Source organism: Carassius carassius, chromosome 3, assembly GCF_963082965.1.
Source record: "Carassius carassius chromosome 3, fCarCar2.1, whole genome shotgun sequence".
NCBI classification, from domain to species: Eukaryota; Metazoa; Chordata; class Actinopteri; order Cypriniformes; family Cyprinidae; genus Carassius; species Carassius carassius.
This window is the reverse complement of record NC_081757.1, coordinates 7,850,788-7,872,955: the sequence shown is the minus strand read 5'-3', so window position 1 is coordinate 7,872,955 and position 22,168 is coordinate 7,850,788. Positions and strand designations below refer to the sequence as shown.

General features: G+C 36.5%; 1 protein-coding gene across 1 annotated transcript in view; it reads right to left on the bottom strand.

Moving 5' to 3' along the window:
* The window catches only part of LOC132117880 (elongation factor-like GTPase 1), a 117,295-nt gene that overhangs the window by 87,562 nt on the left and 7,565 nt on the right, over nt 1-22,168 (bottom strand). The window contains exons 9-13 of the mRNA XM_059527218.1: nt 20,859-20,938; nt 20,340-20,476; nt 19,054-19,176; nt 17,575-17,674; nt 1,086-1,240 (exon numbers count right to left, since the gene is read on the bottom strand). Coding sequence (XP_059383201.1) covers nt 1,086-1,240; nt 17,575-17,674; nt 19,054-19,176; nt 20,340-20,476; nt 20,859-20,938 — 595 coding nt within the window. The remainder of the gene's footprint in view (nt 1-1,085; nt 1,241-17,574; nt 17,675-19,053; nt 19,177-20,339; nt 20,477-20,858; nt 20,939-22,168) is intronic.

Here is a 22,168-nt window from a genome sequence, read left to right as displayed (position 1 = left end):
TTTGTTTTTGTAACTGATAATCAAGTTTGTATTGTTTTATCAACTCCATATCATCAAATAACTCCAATATGTCATATCTTCATTGGAAAGTGTTTGTCTCCCCCCTCTTTGCTGCCATCTTGTCAATCCTAACTAGGTTAGGAAGCCTCTCCAGCTCTCTTAAATATTTTAGGAGCTGAGACCTAGTCCTTTATGAATCACTCATTCTTAAGTCTAGGAATAAGAGTAAAATTACATAATTCTTAGAATTTTTACACACTTAACACTAAAATTTTACTGATTTTATACATACAGCCCCTGAATGAGTTTCTTTCTTCTATTGAACATAAAAGTTATTTTGAAGAATGTGGGTAACAAAGCAGTTGCTGGTCCCCAGTGACTTCCACAGTATTTTTTTTCTACTATCAAAGTCAATGTGGACCAGCAACTGTTTGGTTACCCACATTCTTCAAAATATATTATTTTGTGTTCAGCACAATAACTAAATTAATACAGGTTTGGGGCAATATGTGAGTGAGTAATAATGACAGAAATGTAATTTTGGGGTGAACTATACCTTTAATGACAGTCTGCAGCATGTTTAGTAGTTACTGTCCCTTTAAGAGCTGCACACATCTGTTTCTCTCTCAACTGTTTATTTTCATTTTAGACATAACTAATTGTGTTTATATGTAAACCTTGTGTGCTTTTGAGAGTATTAGATGTAAAATCAATCAGACACGAAAGACAACTTTAGTGTTAGTCTTAAAGTTAGTCTTAAACTTAAATATAGTAAACAGGCACTTTGAAAGTGCACGTACTTTATGTGTACACACTCAGAACAACATGTGAGTTAAATGTTTAATCGACAAGGCTTTAAAGCACATGCAAATAATGCTCTTTTGTGATTGCGCTTAAGTGCTGTGTCCCATAGGTGTAACTCTACTGCTGAGAAAACATTTGATGTGAATGTATGCCGATTGTACAGCCCTGAATGGTACAGAATATGCCCTAGGAAATATAGCCTGTGATATGCAAGCTCAAATACAGCTCTTTTAATCGTTAACTGTCACACATGCAGCGTTAAAAGCGGGTTAAACTCTTGCCTGAGACATCACCGCTGGCCAGGGCCGCTGGGGTTGAAACCCCTCCAGTATCAGCGGACCCAGGGCTTTCTGCGCTCTGACTGGCAGCTTGTCTCTCTGCGTGCCGCTGCCTGGCCTGTTCCCTTCTCTGGGCGATCTCCTCCTGAGTCAATGGCCTGAAGGTACAAAAACAACACAAACCATAATGCACAGTTATGAACCACACCTGGCAAGATTACAACTGGACAGTGGGTGATTCTACTGCGGGCTAAAGTGTTCTCTCTGCACTTTATTACAGGCTAACCGAGTCACTTGTTTGGTGATTCATTGGTCAACCTCTCATATATAGTTGTGTGATGAGCTCAGCTAAAGTAATGAGTACTAAATAGGTGGTTAAAAACAATTATTATTTAGCCAAACAGCTGATTTAAAAAAACATAAGTTTGCAAATTGCAATTTTTTACAGAAACAATGTGTTTATAAATATAATTGCAATAATTAGTAAATAGCAAATATGGGGAAATAAACTGGAAATAAAGCCAAACGAAATCTCTTTTAAAAAAAAATCACCATAATTGATCAAATAAAAGATTATTATTAATAATTTATATTAATTTACTATTAATAATAAATTGCAATTTGATTATAAAATGTAAAGGAAATTAAATTGACAAAATTACAATTATGAGAAAAATAATAATACAAATAAAAAATATATATTATTATTATATTCTCATAATTGTGAGTCTTGCCAAGTTAGAAGGTGATCTGGCGGAGAGGGAAAGTCGCTGCGCAATGGAGGTACGCTGAGGGAGTCTGGATCCCGAAGGAAGAGGGCTCTTGCAACATTGATCAGTTTCGCATCATCTCGCTGCTCAGTGTTGAAAGCAAGATCTTTTTCAAAATCGTGTCCCAACGTCTGACAGACTTCCTCCTGAAGAACACCTACATTGACACCTCAGTCCAGAAGGGAGGAGTCCCAGGAGTACCTGGATGTCTGGAGCACACAGGGGTGGTGACACAGCTGATCCGGGAGGCTAAGGAGAGCAAAGGAGATCTGGCAACTCTCTGGCTTGACCAGGCCAATGCCTACGGGTCTATTCCACACAAGCTCGTTGAAACCGCACTGGTAAGACATTATGTTCCTGTGAAGATCCGCAACCTCATCATGGACTATTACAACAATTTCAGCGCATGAGTCTCTTCAGGCCAAGTAACATCCTCCTGGCACCAACTTGAAAAGGGGATAATCACTGGCTGCACAATCTCTGTATCTCTCTTCTCACTGGCCATGAATATGATTGTCAAGTCGGCTGAGGTGGAATGCAGAGGGCCCAAGTCAAAATCTGGGACCCGTCAGCCCCCCATAAGAGCCTTCATGGACGACTTAACAGTGATGACAACATCTGTTCCAGGGTGCAGGTGGCTCCTCCAGGGGCTTGAACGGCTCATCTCCTGGGCAAGGATGAGCTTCAAGCCTGCTAAGTCCAGGTCTCTGGTCCTAAAGAAGGGTAAAGTGTCCGACCGTTTCCGCTTTGCCCTGGGAGAGACCATGATTCCATCAGTGACTGAAAAACCAGTCAAGAGCTTGGGGAAGTTCTTTGATAGCTCCCTGAAGGACTCAGCTGCCATAAAACAAACCAAGTGCGACCTGACTACCTGGCTCACAGCGATTGACAGATCTGGCCTCCCCGGAAAATTCAAAACCTGGATCTACCAGCACGGAGTCTTGCCAAGAATACTCTGGCCCCTGTTAGTCTACGAGGTACCAACATCAACAGTCGAGGTTCTAGAGAAGTCTATCAGCCAGTTCCTCAGAAAATGGCTGGGGCTCCCTCGGTCCTTGAGCAGCATTGCCCTTTACGGCCATTCCACCAAGCTGCATCTTCCTTTGAGTGGACTATCAGAGGAGTTCAAAGTCACCCGCTCCAGAGAGGTATTGATGTACAGGGACTCCAGAGACACAAAAGTCGCAGCAGCAGGAATCCTTGTGAAGACCGGGAGAAAGTGGCAGGCGCAAGAAGCCGTCACTAAAGCTGAGGCACGACTAAGGCACAAAATGCTGGTGGGCTCCGTGGCAATGGGACGAGCAGGTCTTGGTTGTTTTCCCAAGCCACGTTACGATCTGGCTCGTGGAAAAGAGAGGCGCAGACTGATTCAGGACGAGATACGAGCAGAGGTGGAGGAAGAACGTTACACCAAAATGGCCAGCATGTCCAAACAAGGAGCGTGGACCAGGTGGGAACATGCAGATCCACGCAGAATAACCTGGGCAGAGCTCTGGAAAGCAGAGCCATTTCGGATCAAGTTTCTTGTCCAATCCGTCTATGACGTCCTCCCAAGCCCAGCTAACCTGCACACCTGGGGCCTGGCAGACACTCCTGAGTGCAAGCTGTGCCAGAAGAGGGGCACACTGGAGCACATTTTGAGCAGCTGCTCAAGAGCGCTAGGGGAAGGGCGGTACCGCTGGCGCCACGGCCAGGTGCTAAAGGCTTTGGCGGACTCCATCTGCACAGCGATCCAGCTCAGCAAGACCCAGGTAGCCCCCAAACAGACAATCACCTTCATTAGAGCTGGGCAGAAGGAACAATTCCACCGGCCTAGCTCTACGGGGGGGCTCCTCTCCACTGCTCGTGATTGGCAGCTTCAGGTTGACCTTGGAAGGCAGCTTAAGTTCCCAGGCAACATCACAGCCACTTCTCTCCGCCCAGACATGGTGCTAACATCTGAGTCTACCAAGCAAGTGGTTATCCTGGAACTAACTGTCCCCTGGGAAGACCGTATTGAATAGGCCCACGAGCTCAAGAGGGCTAAGTACGCAGGGCTCAGCTCGGAGTGCCGGAAAAATGGCTGGAAAACTCGCTGCGAGCCAGTAGAGGTCGGGTGCCGAGGCTTCGCTGGCCACTCACTGCTGCGAACCCTCAAACTCCTTGGAGTGAAAGGACTGCAATTGAAAAAAGCCACCGCAAACATCTTAGAGGCCGCAGAAAGGGCTTCTCGGTGGCTGTGGATCCGTAGGGGGGATCCGTGGAGCAACATGCCACTTGGACACAAGCCGGGGACTGATCACCCCCGGCTGGGTCGCCCGGGTGAGGGTGTATGAAGATTAAAGACCCAAAACACCCTATGACCTCGGGTTTTTCACTGATGACGTGTCCAAGTAGCACCAGAAGGTGTATTCAAACTCTCAGTGCACATTTTATAATCAACTGAATGAAATCATTCATGGTTCATGGAAAAAGTTATTTCTGACCAACTACAGTGTCTTAACGTAACCCCCCCCCCCCCCCCCCCAAAAAAAAGACAAGCACTTTTTGCTCAAGCCATTATCACAGACATCCAATTTCAACAGCAGAGATAAGTGAATTGATTCAAGAATTTCTATTTCAAAAAGAAGCAGACATACCATTACAAGAACAAAAGGAGCTACAGACAAGCTTTAATAGAACACCAAACTCTTACAATTGTTCAAGATATAAATCTCTAATTGCTCAAAGTCAAACTGGGCAGAAGGAAAACTGGCTCAGTTCTTAATACACCAAAAATATACCAAAGAGTTGCCATAGCTTGAAATTAGCCCACATAAAACATTAATAATTTGCTTTTATGCTGCTAAGCAGTAGATCCAATAGAAGATTTAAACCATGTTTACTTCCAAACCACTGCCACATATATTAAGGACTCATCTAAAGCAGAATGATGACTCCATCTGAGGAGATGACAGACAAATGCTGCTTACAGACTATAAACAAATCATAAAGAGGGATGCTGCAAGAGGAACACAACAGCCAACTACTGTGACCTCCTTTGCTTTACGTCTAAATATAGATCATATGTAGTTAAACGGCATACTTGCAGTAATTGGTTGGAAGACATCGCCAGCAAAATGATTGTGGAGTTCAACGAGTTTACTTTTATGACTCTGCAAAATACTTGCCAAACAAGCTGTAATTGGTAACAAAAGTTTCAGCTCAGTATTGACCGAAGCGATGATTGTAGACTTACGATTCTTATGAATTTGTAAAAATTAAATTAAATTACATTTAATTAAATGTAATTTAAAATAAAATAAAGAAATTATAATAAATAAATAAATAAAATAAAAGGTTGCAGTGGTCACTCCGTAGAGATAAGCTAGTGTGGGACCAAACTTAAACATATTTTACCCATAAATGTAAAAATATTTTTTATTATAAATACATAAATATAAACCTTGGGTATCAGGGTCTAAATGTTGACCTTTGTGTCTCTAATGCTAAATAAGTAATGGAACAAAGGGTACCCTATTCATGGAAAGTGCAGGCTGCAACTTCAGAGTCATAAACAAAGCTAGTTAATATGATTTGAGAGAACACTGCCATGCTGAAATATTAATCACACATTTGGGATGCATAAATTACATTAAAACGGGACACAGTCCAGTGGAAAACCTCAAGACCTCTACTTTAAAAGCTATTCTTTTTTTCTTTTTAAATAACAGTGCAATAGCAACTACAATTGCAAAATCAACCACAAATAAACTGTTTTAATCAGGTCAACCACAGGTTTTTACCCACTTTCCAATTTTTTCTCAACTTCCGCTCCATTAGTATTTCAATCATGTTGCATGTGTGAAGTGATTCATTTCAGTCCTTCTCCGAATCGTCATGTTTTCCTTTTCAAAGGTCTGAATGTTTCGCTTATTGGCAATAATGGAATCAGCATGAAGCTTGTTTACAAGCTCGGCCACTGTGGTCATGAAGTAATGGGTACACAACCTTACAGCGAAGTCTTTAAAAATCCACAAGAGGGATTGTTTTTTAATACACTCAAAGGAAGGGAAAAACGACAGAGGAATGGAAATACAAATTGTTTCTAAATCTGTACACATAAAACACAATCTACTCAAAAACATGCTTCATCAGACATTAAACTACAGATTTTTTCCACAGAATTCAATACCTACATTTTACACAATTATGTCTCATTAAAAAGAATTAGACATATCCATAACTGTACAAAAAGTACACAAATCTGACCAAATTACCATTTTTGTATCTAAAGTTTTATTAATAATAATAATAATGTACACATATATTAACATCTGCATGCTTACACATTTTTCATTAATCTAAAGCTAATTTGCTCATATATTATTTCTTTTCTATGTGTGTCTGTGCATGTGAGCACTGAACAGCACAACCAATTTTCTGCTTACCGACTGCCTTGTGCCATTAATGAAAACCCCAGCACCAGCAACATATTAGCGTTGCATGCGTAAGAGTGGCTGACAACACTCCCACACGCCAAATCACATACCACACACACACACACACACTGACCCACATTGATCATTGCTATGGCAACCCCAAAGGTGGAGGAATGCATCTGTGCTTTGCAGGTTTCCTGATGCAGTTCATTCAATTGGAAAAAAAGGAGAGCAAAATAGCAGAGTTGACCGGAGTATATGTCAGTCCTGTGCCATTCAATTCCTCAAAGTGAACTGAGGTGACAGGCTGGATGTAAAATCTGAATAACGACTTGAAAGAAATGCATAACTTGTATTTTTTTGTGTGTTTAAATAGAGCAATATATTTATTTGAATTGCCAAAATATACTAAAATAATCTAAAATTTGTTTAAATGTCATTCTAACATCATTCTAATATGCTGATTTGCTGCTCAAGAAATATGTATTATTATCAATGTTGAAAACAGTTGTGCTGCTTAATATGTTTTTGTGTAAAATGTGATAAAATGTTCAGGACTCTTTGATGAATAGAAAGTTTAAAAAGAACAGCATTTCCTGAAAAACAATTAAAAAAAATATTAATCGCGATTAATCGCATCCAAAATAAAAGTTTTTGTTTACATAATATATGTTTGTGTACTGTATGTATATATATATATATATATATATATATATATATATATATATATATACACTATATATATATACATATATAAAAAACACACACACACATACAGTATACATTTTTTAAATATTTGCATCTCTATACATTTATATATTTATATTCTTATATTTAATATTATATATAAATATATTTAATATATAAACACAATTTTATATTATACATTTTTATACATTAAGTCTTTAAAAAAAAACTGGCCACAAGTTAGTCTAACAGGTATTCACACTGGATTTTAAATAAACACTTCATAACAAACAAAGACATAAAAAAATATTATGATTAAAATTGTCTTATGAAAACAGAGCAAGCAAACAGTTTCCTCCCGACATGTTTTGTATGAGCTCGAAGACTCGCAAAACTCACTCAACAGAAGCCTCTATCAAATCAGGATGAAGGATCAAATGAATAGCACCGCTGTTTTTGCCAAAATCTCCCTCCAGCACAGGATAGCGGAGTTTGCTTAAATAACACTGTTTTGATATGTAAAGAGCTGGAACAGTGCCTTTGAAATGTGGCTCAGGGAATAACGCATTGTCCATTGTGGTCTAAACGAACACTTTATGTCCATTTTCTCAGCCTCTTTGTGTTTGCAATGCCCCCTTCTCTTAGTTTTATTAGCTCAGTCCAAGGGGTCAAAGGTCATCTGATGTGGGAGCAGCTACATGCATTTGATTCTTCTGGGCTAATGTGCTTATAGACGATTACGTTTAGACACAATGTTTTGAAAGAAAATATGAAAGGAATGCTGGTCTACAAGCTAAAAGCTGTACTCACAGAAGATGATGTCATCCTTCAGCCCTCGCCATACCCCTCCCCCCTTCACTCGCAGCAGAAACACTCACAGAGCCAAGAAAACAAATATATGGCTGTTTCTTTAACTATGGGCACTTCTGGCCCCTAGAAATTAAACTCCCTTAACCTTTTAAAACTCGCTCATTTATTTTACAAAAATCGTCTACAAACACTGTCCAACATTTCATGCACCATGCACTTTTTTTTTTGCCTAAACTGCAACGAACAAATACCATTCCCATCTCAAACCAACACTAATACTACAAAGGACATGACAATTTAAGCATTTTTAGAATAAAACAGACAACTCAATTGTCTTGCTAAGGCTAACTTCACAGCTAGTATTTTATTTACATTAAAAACAAAAAATAAAATAAATAAATTGTAAGCTGATATGTTCACACATTGAAAAAAAGTATACAATATTTTTTAACGCATACATTTACATTGGTAAAAATATTTTCTAATTATTTTCTAATATGTAATTATATATATATATATGTGTGTGTGTGTGTGTGTGTGTGTGTGTGTGGGTGTGTACTTCACATAACATTAATTATAATACATCCTAATTAGATTTATTTTCTAATAATCATCTCAAGGAATATGTGCTCTTCTCTGACATAAATTAAAATGAGTCATAAATTGTAAATGGATAAGAGTGATAAATGAAGATAATGTATTTCTGTTTATTTCTGTAAGTAAGTACTGATATACAATAACCACAATGAAATACAGTTCATTCAATTATATTAGCTTAAATCTACATAGATTTAAGGTGGCAAAAGGAAAACAAAAATGTCTGTAACTGAAGAAACACCCATGTGTTTGTGTTTGTGTGTGAAAGACAAAGACTCCACAGACATGAGACAGCAAGAAGATCATCTCAGGTCAGGGAGAAACTTTATGCCTGGATACCCTGACGATGACTGCTTTAAGCTCAATAAAAACATCTGACAGAGAGAGAGAGAGAGAGAGAGAGAGAGAGAGAGAGAGAGGGGGGATGGGAAAAAAAGAGAAACAAAGAGCAAGAGAGTGTCTATCTGGAGAAAGAGGGGTGAGACGGCGTCTGAGCACAACAGAGAGTGCACACAAGCAAACAATGAAGATTCACAAACACAGTAAAGAGACAGTGGGAGACGCCCAGCTCCTCTCTGACTCTCTTCCTCACACTTGAAAGGGAGGAGAAGGAGAAGCAGGGAGCTGGCGGTCAAGGTCGAAATACAGTGGCATATTAACCAAAGCATTCTTGATTGAAGGAAACAGTATGATGTTAGACTGAATAAACAGGAGTACATTACCGCGGCCCAACTATTTTTCCTTTCAAAAATCACTCATTCCTCGATGGCTCTAGCAGACCCGAAGGAAATGGGGTTGAAACACACGGAGTAGAAGGTATTTAAGCATCAAAAGTGTTTGAAAATCACTGTGCTGCTAAATCTAGCTCAAACTGCTTGTCTCTTTCAGTCAGCGGAAAAGGTGTTTTGATGGCATGGGTGTTGTTCACAAGTATGTTTAACAGTTAAAGGAAACATATTTTACACTCTTCAAGAATTAACTCTCAATCAAGATTTCTTAAAAAATAAAATAGTTTTACTATTAGGCCATCACCTAATTCTAGATATTGTACCTTTAAGACTTCTGTATTTATAAATGACCTCTATAAGGATTCACTGACTTCTACATAACAGCGTAGTTCATAACACACTGTCCTTCATCAGGGTGGGCCAAATAATGACATAAAAAGTGTTAATAATGACATAAAAAGTGATCAGTGACATAAAAAGTCAAAATTAGGAACAAAAATTCAGGAGATAAAAAGTAAAAAAATATGCGGGGAAAAAAATCTTAATGACATAAAAAGTAAACATCTTCGATTAAAGGGCCTATTAATAATAATGAAAACAGTTGTACTTATGCCCTAGATATTATGAGATAAAAATTCATTAAAAAAATATATATTTTTAAAGTAGAAACTGACAAAGTCACAATTATCATACAAAAAGTAAACATTTTACTTTTACAGCATTTTACAACTTAATTCATAGTCATAATTAGGACACAAAAATTTGAAATGTAAAAAAAAAAATCAATTATGAGAAATCTATACTACATGGTCATACTACTGCTTACAAGATTAAAAGTCATTATAGCAAGGTCAAAAATATGAAAAGTCCATTATTAGTTAAAATTAAGACAAAAAGCAGATATGAAATTAAAAAGTCAAAATTATAATATAAGGCATAAAAAAAAATCACAACACAAAACCAATAATTTTAGAACAACATGGCATATTGCAAGATTAAAAAGTTATAACTATGACAAAAGTTTAAATTGGCGAAACAGATAAAAATATTTAACTTGTGAACATTAAAGCACTTTCAGGACTCAATTTTACAAATAATTTGCATAGAATATCTAGTGTGCATAATCTTATGATTATGATCTGAATGATCCAGATTCCAATTATTCAGATTTGATATACAATACAAATCTATACGGTTTCTCTTCGATCCTGCTTAGGTTTTCACACTGGCAGCACCTATGTAATGATAACAATGTGAATTGCCAGTCCACACTTCGAGAGGTCAGAGTCAGATGGGGTCAAAGTTCAAACACTCTGATCTTTGAGCATGGCGTTAGCACACTTGACCTGCGTACAACATAGTCAGTATTAACACTAACTTGAAGCTTCGCTCAGTAGAGTTCAATGCACTGGGGAATATGGACAGAAGCCAGATCTTTTCGTTTCAAAAGACCAAGTAAATCCTGCTCCCATGAATCATGACTCCTTTCAAGCAAACAAAGAATCAGAACTAGCTCTATTTAAGCAAATACTGATTTATCAATTTACTACATTTGATCCTAGGATTTAATCATTTCTGTACATTAATCCCGTCTCTCCCTGCACTTTCCTGCCACATCTCCACTATCCGGTCAAATAAGGGAACGCATGTTTTTTGTGCCAGTAAGAATATTTTTTACAGTAGGAATGCATTAAACAGCCTATATGCAGCTTAGGTGAGCATTAAAAATACTAACAAATCCAAATAAATAAATAAATACATGTATTAGTGGTGTCAAACGATTAATCACATCCATAATAAAAGTTTTTGTTTGCATAATGTGTGTGTGTTCTGTGTATATTATCTATATATAAATACACACACATACAGAATATATTTTAAAAATGTTTACATGTCTATATTTATATTTATTTAATTCATACATTTAATACATAGCAATAACATTTCTCTGAAATATATACATTTGTGTGTATTTATATATACATAATAAACGTACACCGTACACATACATATATTATGTAAACAGAAACTTTTATTTTGGATGCAATTAATCGTTTGACAGCACTAATATATACACATACATACAATATATCTCCAACCACTTGTCTTTTCAGCCAAGCCAATTTTTCATGATCCAGTCATTTCCTAAAAGGTAAAAGGTTTCCACTGAATATTCTGTTACACTATGTAATACATCACATTGCAAAAGAAAACTGAAAACAGCACTTCATCTTGACTTATAAAGTTTAACCTGCTTACAGTTTGCCATCTCAATACAGCCAAGACAACAACTGGCTCTGGAACAGTGTTACATGTACGTCTCTAATCACTCTTCCTGCTCTATGCAAACATAGGTTGTATTATCTGCAGTCTAATGCTACACAGGAGCTCTTACAGCCGAAGAAACACTACATGCAGCCTGCAAGCGTCTACACACAATCCACAGCCCCTCTATCAAAACAACAGCCATCTGCTTCTAATGATTAAAAGTGCAACTGTCTCTCCACCCATTAAAGTACAGATAATTCGCTTTGACATCAGCGTGCCATAGCGTCAACTGTCCAGTGTCACGACTATCCACTCGACATGAAAGAGTGAGGGTGAGGTCAAAGGGTGAGAACAAAGGCCCTAAAATCATTCCAGGCCGGGCGGCAGGAGATGGTATATATCATGTGATGGTAGACGTGTCAACCGGCGGACATGTCTAGTAATAAAGGGCATGAATGTTTTTTGTTTGATGTGCCAAGACCATGAAAAATGTATTGATTTCTTTTAAGGCTGTTGTTATATTTATATTAAACTGATATATTAAAAATGTAATATCCCATGCACACACAAACACAATGTATTAATTTTTGGTACTATACATTTTTAATACCGTATAGTATGTTTTTGTACTGTTATACATTTCGGATACACATTTATATTTTAAAATAACATAACATATTATACAGTATTAAAAATGTGGGATGTGGTGGAACGGGAGCTTCGTGCCCTGGATGTGCATCCCACAAATCTCCATCAACTGCAAGATGCTATCCTATCAATATGGGCCAACATTTCTAAAGAATGCTTTCAGCACCTTGTTGAATCAATGCCACGTAGAATTAAGGCAGTTCTGAAGGCGAAAGGGGGTCAAACACAGTGTTAGTATGGTGTTCCTAATAATGCTTTAGGTGAGTGTATACACACACACACACACACACACACACACACACATATATATATATATATACACACACACACACACACACACACACACACACACACATAGAGAGAGAGAGAGAGAGAGAAAGAGAGAATAATTGTATCATCCAAAAATTCATATTGCTACTTTTTTTTTTCAAATATAAACCATTTTTCTTTGCATGCTTGACTAAAAAATAATGATGTATTTATCATTAATCACACTTTGGTTTTAGTCATACCGCCCACCTCTACTCCAGGCTGTCACCTCCTGGAGAAGATGAGAAGAAAGACAAAATGTGAGAACAAAAGGGCCGAAGACACTGGACAGACGAGTCACGTATGTAAGTGTAAGATTTTGCGAGTGGGTGGAATGTTTAAAAAGACACAGATGGAAACAAAGATCCACTCGACTGAATTGAATATTACAGTTCCACCCGACCCGATGAATAATGGAAAACGTCTGATCTGAGGTCAGTCCTAAAGGGGCCGTGTGCTTTTGTTCCCGTCTGCGAGCTGACTGACACACTGACTCCTGAACAGAGAGTCTGAGCAGCTCATGTCCTCAGATCCGGGGTCATGTGAGGAGTCTGACGCGGCTGAGAGCGCCATCTAGCGTCAGCTCTCGGATCTGCGATGGGCATTGTTCCTCAGCGCTGACAAAACATCAGCTTACTTAAGGTGAAAGCTGAAAAACATTTATTTCAGTTGAGTCCAGACACAAAGGACATCAGCAGGGACAGGATCAAAGCCAGCGACTTTCCCGTTTGGATATCAATTCTCATAGGAAAAACAGCAGCAGCACACACACACACACACACACACACACACACACACACACACACACACACAGAGAGAGCTAGCTCAGTGCTGTATCGATCAACTGCTACATCACTGTTTGGCCAAGGTCCATTAAGTTTGTAGAACCCAAGGGCTATAGCAAACTTACTCAAACATACACACACACACAGATCTATTATTCAGGATCATAGAGCTCTCGTCCTACACAAAAGCCTGAAGGAATGTACACAGGATTCCTTCTGGAATTTCTTTCATCATTTGGAACCAAACCTAAAAGAATCCTAAAGGGAAATGAATAAGATCCCACAGGATAAACTGTAACTAGAAAAACATACTAGTATTTTATATACCCACTGAATGTTGTGTATTTTTATCAGAACTGTACTTATAATACCAGTCAAAAGTTTGAAAATAACTATGATTTTTTTAATGTCTTTGTTTTTTAAAGTCTCTTCTGCTCTCCAAGGCTAAAATAAGTTTAATACATTTAATAGAAAAACATTATTACAATTTAAAATAACTGACTTTTTCGCCAATTTTTTTTTTTTTAATTTGAATATATTTTAAAAATATTAACCCTCCAAAAATGTTTTTCAACATTGATGATGATAATAAGAACCATTATTAATAACTGAGCACCAATAATAATAATTGAGCAGCAAATCAGCATATCAGAATGATTTCTGAAGGATCATGTGACACTGAAGACTGGAGTAATGATGCTGAAAAATCAGCTTTGGATCACAGGTATAAATTACATTTTACATTATATTAAAAAAGAAAACTGTGATCTTAAACTATAATAATATTTGTGTTTTACTGTATTTTTTTATGCAGCCTTGGTGAGTATTACATACTTTAAAAACATTAATCTTTTTGACCCAAAACATTTGAACGGCACTGTACTTTTTGAAAAACATTACTCAAGTATTTTTTATACAGTAGTAGTATACATAGGACTGGAATAACATTTTGCTACTGAATAGCTGAAGGAAATCCATCAGGATCGATTAGATCAGTTCTTCAACACTGAACGATTTCCTTTAAACGTCCTACTACTCTGCAAAACTCGATACACCAACTGGAGCTGAGAAAAAGGTTTTATGACTGATTTTTGATTTACTTGATATTAATTTCACACTCTGTTAATACAACCCGAATTCCGGAAAAGTTGGGACGTTTTTTAAATTTTAATAAAATGAAAACTAAAGGAATTTCAAATCACATGAGCCAATATTTTATTCACAATAGAACATAGATAACGTAGCAAATGTTTAAACTGAGATATTTTACACTTTTATCCACTTAATTAGCTCATTTAAAATTTAATGCCTGCTACAGGTCTCAAACAAGTTGGCACGGGGGCAACAAATGGCTAAAAAAGCAAGCAGTTTTGAAAAGATTCAGCTGGGAGAACATCTAGTTAATTGATATCAGGTCTGTAACATGATTAGCTATAAAAGCTTTGTCTTAGAGAAGCAGAGTCTCTCAGAAGTAAAGATGGGCAGAGGCTCTCCAATCTGTGAAAGACTGCGTAAAAAAATTGTGGAAAACTTTAAAAACAATGTTCCTCAACGTCAAATTGCAAAGGCTTTGCAAATCTCATCATCTACAGTGCATAACATCATCAAAAGATTCAGAGAAACTGGAGAAATCTCTGTGCGTAAGGGACAAGGCCGGAGACCTTTATTGGATGCCCGTGGTCTTCGGGCTCTCAGACGACACTGCATCACTCATCGGCATGATTGTGCCAATGACATTACTAAATGGGCCCAGGAATACTTTCAGAAACCACTGTCGGTAAACACAATCCGCCGTGCCATCAGCAGATGCCAACTAAAGCTCTATCATGCAAAAAGAAAGCCATATGTGAACATGGTCCAGAAGCGCCGTCGTGTCCTGTGGGCCAAGGCTCATTTAAAATGGACTATTTCAAAGTGGAATAGTGTTTTATGGTCAGACGAGTCCAAATTTGACATTCTTGTTGGAAATCACGGACGCCGTGTCCTCCGGGCTAAAGAGGAGGGAGACCTTCCAGCATGTTATCAGCGTTCAGTTCAAAAGCCACCATCTCTGATGGTATGGGGGTGCATAAGGGCATACGGTATGGGCAGCTTGCATGTTTTGGAAGGCTCTGTGAATGCTGAAAGGTATATAAAGGTTTTAGAGCAACATATGCTTCCTTCCAAACAACGTCTATTTCAGGGAAGGCCTTGTTTATTTCAGCAGGACAATGCAAAACCACATACTGCAGCTATAACAACAGCATGGCTTCGTCGTAGAAGAGTCCGGGTGCTAACCTGGCCTGCCTGCAGTCCAGATCTTTCACCTATAGAGAACATTTGGCGCATCATTAAACGAAAAATACGTCAAAGACGACCACGAACTCTTCAGCAGCTGGAAATCTATATAAGGCAAGAATGGGACCAAATTTCAACAGCAAAACTCCAGCAACTCATAGCCTCAATGCCCAGACGTCTTCAGACTGTTTTGAAAAGAAAAGGAGATGCTACACCATGTTAAACATGCCCCGTCCCAACTATTTTGAGACCTGTAGCAGAAATCAAAATTGAAATGAGCTCATTTTGTGCATAAAATTGTAAACTTTCTCAGTTTAAACATTTGCTATGTTATCTATGTTCTATTGTGAATAAAATATTGGCTCATGTGATTTGAAAGTCTTTTAGTTTTCATTTTATTAAAATTTAAAAAACGTCCCAACTTTTCCGGAATTCGGGTTGTACAAATCCTTCCCTCACAGGACAGATCCCAGTCTGAGACATTTGATTTTATCAAGGTGTGTAGTTACAGCACTTTGCCTTTGCAGGGTGGTACAGCCATGGATCCAAAATGAACACCCACTAAGAGCAAATGCAAGAAAGTAAAACATTTTAGGAATTGCGACATAGTTGCACATGGTTTGAGTCGGAATGACAGTATAATCTTCACTGATGTAAATTACGTGAGCGACTCCTATAAACCATCTACAAAAGAAAACATCTGTCTGGACTCTTTCCTCAGCGGAAGATTTGCCATCAGGCGTTTATCGATCATGCCTAAAGGCTGTTTTTTACCAGAACATCATGTGGAGACACATATGTGGAATGTTCCTCACATTAAGCCACAAAAAATTGAAAGACAAAATCATAATGTGTCTTCATATTTATGTGACAAGAGACAGAAAGGCTCATTTCGTATGTGATGCTGTACGACAAAACAATCTTCAAGAGCATTTGCCACACGAACCCAGGATAAAATGCTTAATAATTATATTGTCACGGGGGAAAAAATGCTTTTCGAAAAATAATTATGTAAACGAAAAAGAACACAGATCCTGCTCACTCATTTTGAAGCTTAAACGACAGACTAAGTTTGCATAGTGCCAGAAATTTGAATTCCTCATGCTTAGTATTAATAAAAATACTTTAATATGTCTTGGAATACATATTTATGGCTGGTACATTTTTACATACCATAAGCTGGTATAGCAATATGTAAAAGATATTTTGAACAACTTTATAATAGTTCTGTAAATAGAACTACAAAAAAATATGTTTGGTGATAAGTGGTTCATCGTGATTTTTTCTGTCGCAAAAATTTTTTGTCAGCTGTACACCTTAACCTAAAATATCTACTCAAATATGCCCCCAAGATTTTAAAACATTAATTCAATAATGAACAACACATTCACGTTCATGTTAATGGTGACATGACATGCACAGTAACAAATAAATTACTTATTTAATATCTTTTTAGCAAGTCTCATTATTATTATTATTATTTAACAAACCCTCTGCAGTCGCCTTATAAACCCCAGTTTGAGAATGTTGGAGAATTGCATTTATGGTGTTAAAAAATAAGTCAAAATTTAGTTTTTATTTTAAATGTATATTTATATATGTATATTTATGTTTAAATGCAGTTTATGTATATTTATATCAATCTTTTTTTTTTTTTTTTTTTTACGTATTTCAGTTTTAGTTTTTAATTAAAATAAGAAATGTTGCCTTGACAACTAACTGAAATAAAGCTCATTTAAACATTTTCGGTTAACATATATTACATTTCAAGTAACAATTTTTTTTTTTTAAGTGTTTTGATAGTTTCAGCTTCAGTTTTCGTTAACTATAATTTACATTTAATCATTTAGCAGATGCTTTTATCCAAAGCAACTTACAAATGACATTCTGACAACAGAAGCATTCAAACCGACAACAGAGCAATGATATGTAAGTTCTGTGACAAGTCCAATGCAGTACAAATAGCAAGGTTTTTTAAAAAGAAAACAAGGAATAGAACAGAAAAAGTATAGAGAACGCAAGTGTTAGAGGGTTATTTTTTATAATAAACAAAAAGAAAACAAGTAGATGGAATAGAGATAGTTAACTATAATAACCCTGTAGCAAATCAGGCCATGTTTCTATTACTCGAACTAATTTTGATCTGAAAATAAACAGCACCCAACATAGGAAACAGACATTTGCTTGAAATAACACATCTGCAAGTTCAATACCTCTGTTTGTTCTGTGGCAGAGCTTTGGAGTCCACAGCAAACATCTTTGACACAAAGACGATTACCGGCGCCGTCTCATCAGCCGAACAATCTAGAAATGCTACAGGGGACAAACACACAGAGCAAACAGATTAAAGAAGTCTTATTGAATGCCAGCAACACCTGTGTAGTTGTACAATTCGGACTTTGAACACAATACGGATGGGACACGGTGTGGTCTTTTCATATGAATACGAAATCAAGCAAATTTCACACCTAAGCGCCTTTAGAAATGACTTTAAAGCGTGATATTACAAACCCTAAGCTTGTCTTTTTAACGCACGAGCTCAAGGAAACCTCAGCCCAAGGCCACACCAAATTAAAAGCATCCTGCTATTACACAAACTCTTGTCAGAACTGTGTAAAAGCTGAAGAAACAAATGCCCCCAACTTTACCAACAGACGGCTGCAAAAGTTGTTTAATCGACTACAGTTTATTCAATGCACTTCAGATTTTTTGCGCATCAAGAACCAACTTTTGGGTTCTGAAGCAGCTATATAGTAATCTGTAATAATTAACTGCATACCCTTCTTACTAATGGTTATAACTTTTACAGTTAATAACACACACAACTTACTCTCTTTAACATGGCAGGGCAGAAAATGCAAACAAAAATCACAAAAATGAATTTTACTGTATAAAACAGGATGTCATTTAGCAATATTTGATGAATAAATCTATTAAATAAATGTTTGATGAATAAATTATAACAAATGTTGTACAGTAGATTGTACTTTTTACAAATAATAATAATTTATTAAAAAACAACTCATAGATATGCACTATAACCTGGTAAAACATGAAAAAAAGTTTGATCTATCTTGAATAACAACAGAAATACATGCACTTAAAGAAATAATAATAATAATAATAATAATAATAATACAATTTATTAAAACATTATTTATAAGGAGTGTCACAACCTAAAGAACTCAACAACAACAACACAAATGTAACGTTAATTGAATGAAATTATATAATATTTAAGTAAAAAACTGAATAGTTTTATAAACTGATTACTAACATTTTTTTATAGTAAATTTGTATTTGGTATAATAATTTTTTCTATAAAACTTGTGGTATAAACCTATATAAATGTCCAGACATGCAAAGGAAAAATGTGGTATACTGTGAATCTTAAAATATATATATATAGCTTTAAAAAAAGCCACACGCCAAATGTGGAGCTGCTGAATCCAAACCCAGTTCACAGAGCAGTGAGTGGACAGGTGCTGCAGTCCTAGAAAGCTTCCAGTGGGCAGAAAGTGCTAGAAAAGATCTGAGGGCGCTGTTTTCATGAAAAAAGAGCACATGCATGCAAATCGTGTGAGAGTTTCCAAAACATGGTATTCACAGATGGAGTCTGGCGGCAGGAAACGCTGTGTGAATCACATCCTCTGCTTACAGCTTCTCTGCTGTAGCCTTTAACACACACTCACCCTTTTTTAGCTCCTGTGTTTGCTCGGGCAGAGAGTCGAACCTGCGCGCTCCCACGCTCATCAGCTTTTCCACTCTCTCCGCCGAGATCTCAGCTGGGCTGGGCAGCTTTTCACACACCATTGCTGAGTAACAGTTCAAGAAAACACACTCCACTGGCACTTTCCATAAATAGGGAACAAAATAGGCCCTGAAATGTTTTTTTTTTTTTTTTAAATGGTCGTAAAGAAAAGTACTTTACTTCAAAAAACTTTGCTTGTTAACCTCAGGATGTAATTTTAAATATTTTATGCTTTCATATTAAATGTATTTATTTGAGGCGTGCAGCCCTGTTAGCAAATTGAGATGTATGCAAATAATAAAACATAACAAACACACAGTTTATATTTCTATTTTTTATTATTTCTGTATTTATGTTTTTTTACTTCTAAAATAAAGTCAATCCGCAAGATTTTTTAAAAACAATTATTTTATGTTCATCAAGAATGAACTTTATTGAAAGGAATATATAAACATTAATACTGTGAAATATTATAATTTAGATTATTTCGGTCTTCAGTGTCCCATGATCATTCAGAAATCATTCTAATATGATGATTTGATAAACAACAGTTGTGCTGCTTAGCTTTTTAAGGTGTTTTTTTTTTTTTGTCTAAAAGGTTCCATAAAGAACCTTAAACATCCGAACAACCTTTCTGTTTCACAAAAGGTTCTTTGTTGCCGAACGAAGGTTCTTTGTATTATAAAAAGTTGAGAAAGAGATGGTTCTTTATAGAACCTTTAACTGAATGGTTAACCAAAATTGGCATCACTGTGAAGAAGCTTTTGAAGCACCTTTATTTTGGAGAGTGTTCCCCAGTTATAGATGCAAGAAAGTAGGGACCAATTAGAGTTCATTATGTAAATGAATGCAAGAGACCAATCACAATGCAGTGTTTATACATCAGTGATGTTGAAACAACACTGTAAAGTCTAATATTACATTTCTTAAAAAGTTTGTTATAAACACCAAAATAGGCTCAAAATTCTCAACAAAACTAATAACTACCTAAGAAATAAATGCTTTTATTCAGCAAGGATGCATTCAAATTAATCAAAAGTGACAGTAAAGACTTTTAGGCTGGATTTTAGATTTAGATCAACAGAGTTCCCACAAAATTATTAAGTAGCATAACTGTTTTCAACACAGACACAAAAAAAAGTTTCTTGAACAGCAAATAAAAAAAATAAAAATAAAATCTTACTGACCCCAATCTTTTAAATGCTATGTTCGTGTCATGAAGGATACAGAGCACAGCTTGAGACACAGGAAGCCACTGGCTGCAGATGGCACTGAGGAGCACTTTGGGGTCTGAGTGTCTCAGGTCACGAGACATGACCTTTAACCCCAGAGAGGTCACCATTTTCTCCACCTTTTCTTTGTCCCTGGAAAACCATAAGCGAAATGTAAAAGAAACTGGAAACACGCATTTAAAGTGACTTTTTCCTTATGCATTAAAAAATAAACTGTGTTGATGAATTATGGAAATTTAGACTGATATTATGCATTCAGAGTTAAGTTTTATTTCATGACTAAACACTGCACACCAAGTTTTAGTATTTTAGTTTCTATTTCTATTTTGCTTTAACTTATTCCTAATTATCTTATAAAAAAAAATGTTTTTCAACTTTTCAAATATTTTTGCATTATGTTAGTAATTTTGCTCATAAACACACTTATTTCTGTTACTTGTCAAGAGAATAATTGTAGAATAATGAATAAAGGCAAATCATGTGTTGATGTCAATTTCTCATCATAGGAAGTTACCTTCTAGTGACCACAGCGTCATACATACTCCAGATATTATCCAGGACAAGCTGCACAAACAGAGGTTTCTTTCCTTTGGACTGTGAAGACAAAGAAAGACAGAGTAAACAAGCATGATGTATAAGGAAAAGAAAATGCATCATACTCAAATACACAAATTAAGCCAGCATGTAAAGGACCCATGGATTATAAGGACTCATTAGTTGCTTTTAAGATTTGGAGGCATAATAAAAAGCCTCTGATTTGACTGAACAAGGTCAAACTCTTCACTAACATATGAGCTCAGATGAGTTTAAAGGCTTAAGTTAGGCTCGTCCTGCAAATCAATATTGTCATCTGGAAGTCACATCGTCCTGCATAACTAACTCTGTCTGCCAGAGTAGAATAATGGCAGTGATTGATCAGTTTAGGATGAAGACTTTTTATTTAAATTTTTTTTTAAGTGTCGTATGGCTGCCGAGCCAAATCCGAGTGCCAACTCATAGATCTTCAAAGGATTCATTATTCAGATCCTCATACTTCAGATCTCTGACATGAGGGTTCTTATTAACCAATGCACAAAATTTCCTCTTATTGTTTATGGGACAATAACAAATGAACTTCAGAATATACATTTTTGCTAAATCTTTTCACATTGAGTTTAAAACACTCATGCTTTAAATGTGATAACTGCTCACAAATGTGTTGGAAAGAGGATCAATAAGACTACGTCCACACGAAGCTAGAGCTTTCCCTATCCAATCTTTTTTTTCCCCCTCATCTCAAGAAATATCTGCGTACAGACGTAATCACAAAACTGACAGAAAACGATGTAGTATACATGCCAGACCTGTATGTGTCGCTGTAATTCTGCCGCAGAGATGCAATAAAAACGCAGGAGACGACTTGGACTATGCGCATAAACCTTGTGCGCGGTATACAAATGAATATGGAAAAATACATTTATTAATCTGTGTTAATGTCAGTTAATAAAAAGACAATCGTTCAGTGTTTGTTCATGTTCATGTTTTTGTTTCTGTTACGTGACGTAACGGTGTTTGATTAGGGGTGAGACGTCATTGTTTCAGAAAATATACAGATTCGTTGTCCACACCAAAACGCAGATTTTCAGATTTATTCACTCTGGGACCAGGTTTAAAAAAATATTGTTTTCACTCTCCCAAAACGCCGGATCCGTGTGGACAATAATTTTTTTTTTTTTAATTAAAAATTAAAAAGTTATTTTTTTTTAAAAAGTTATTTAAAATTGTAATAATATTTCACAATAATATAATTTTTACTTTATTTTTGATCAAATAAATGCAGATTTG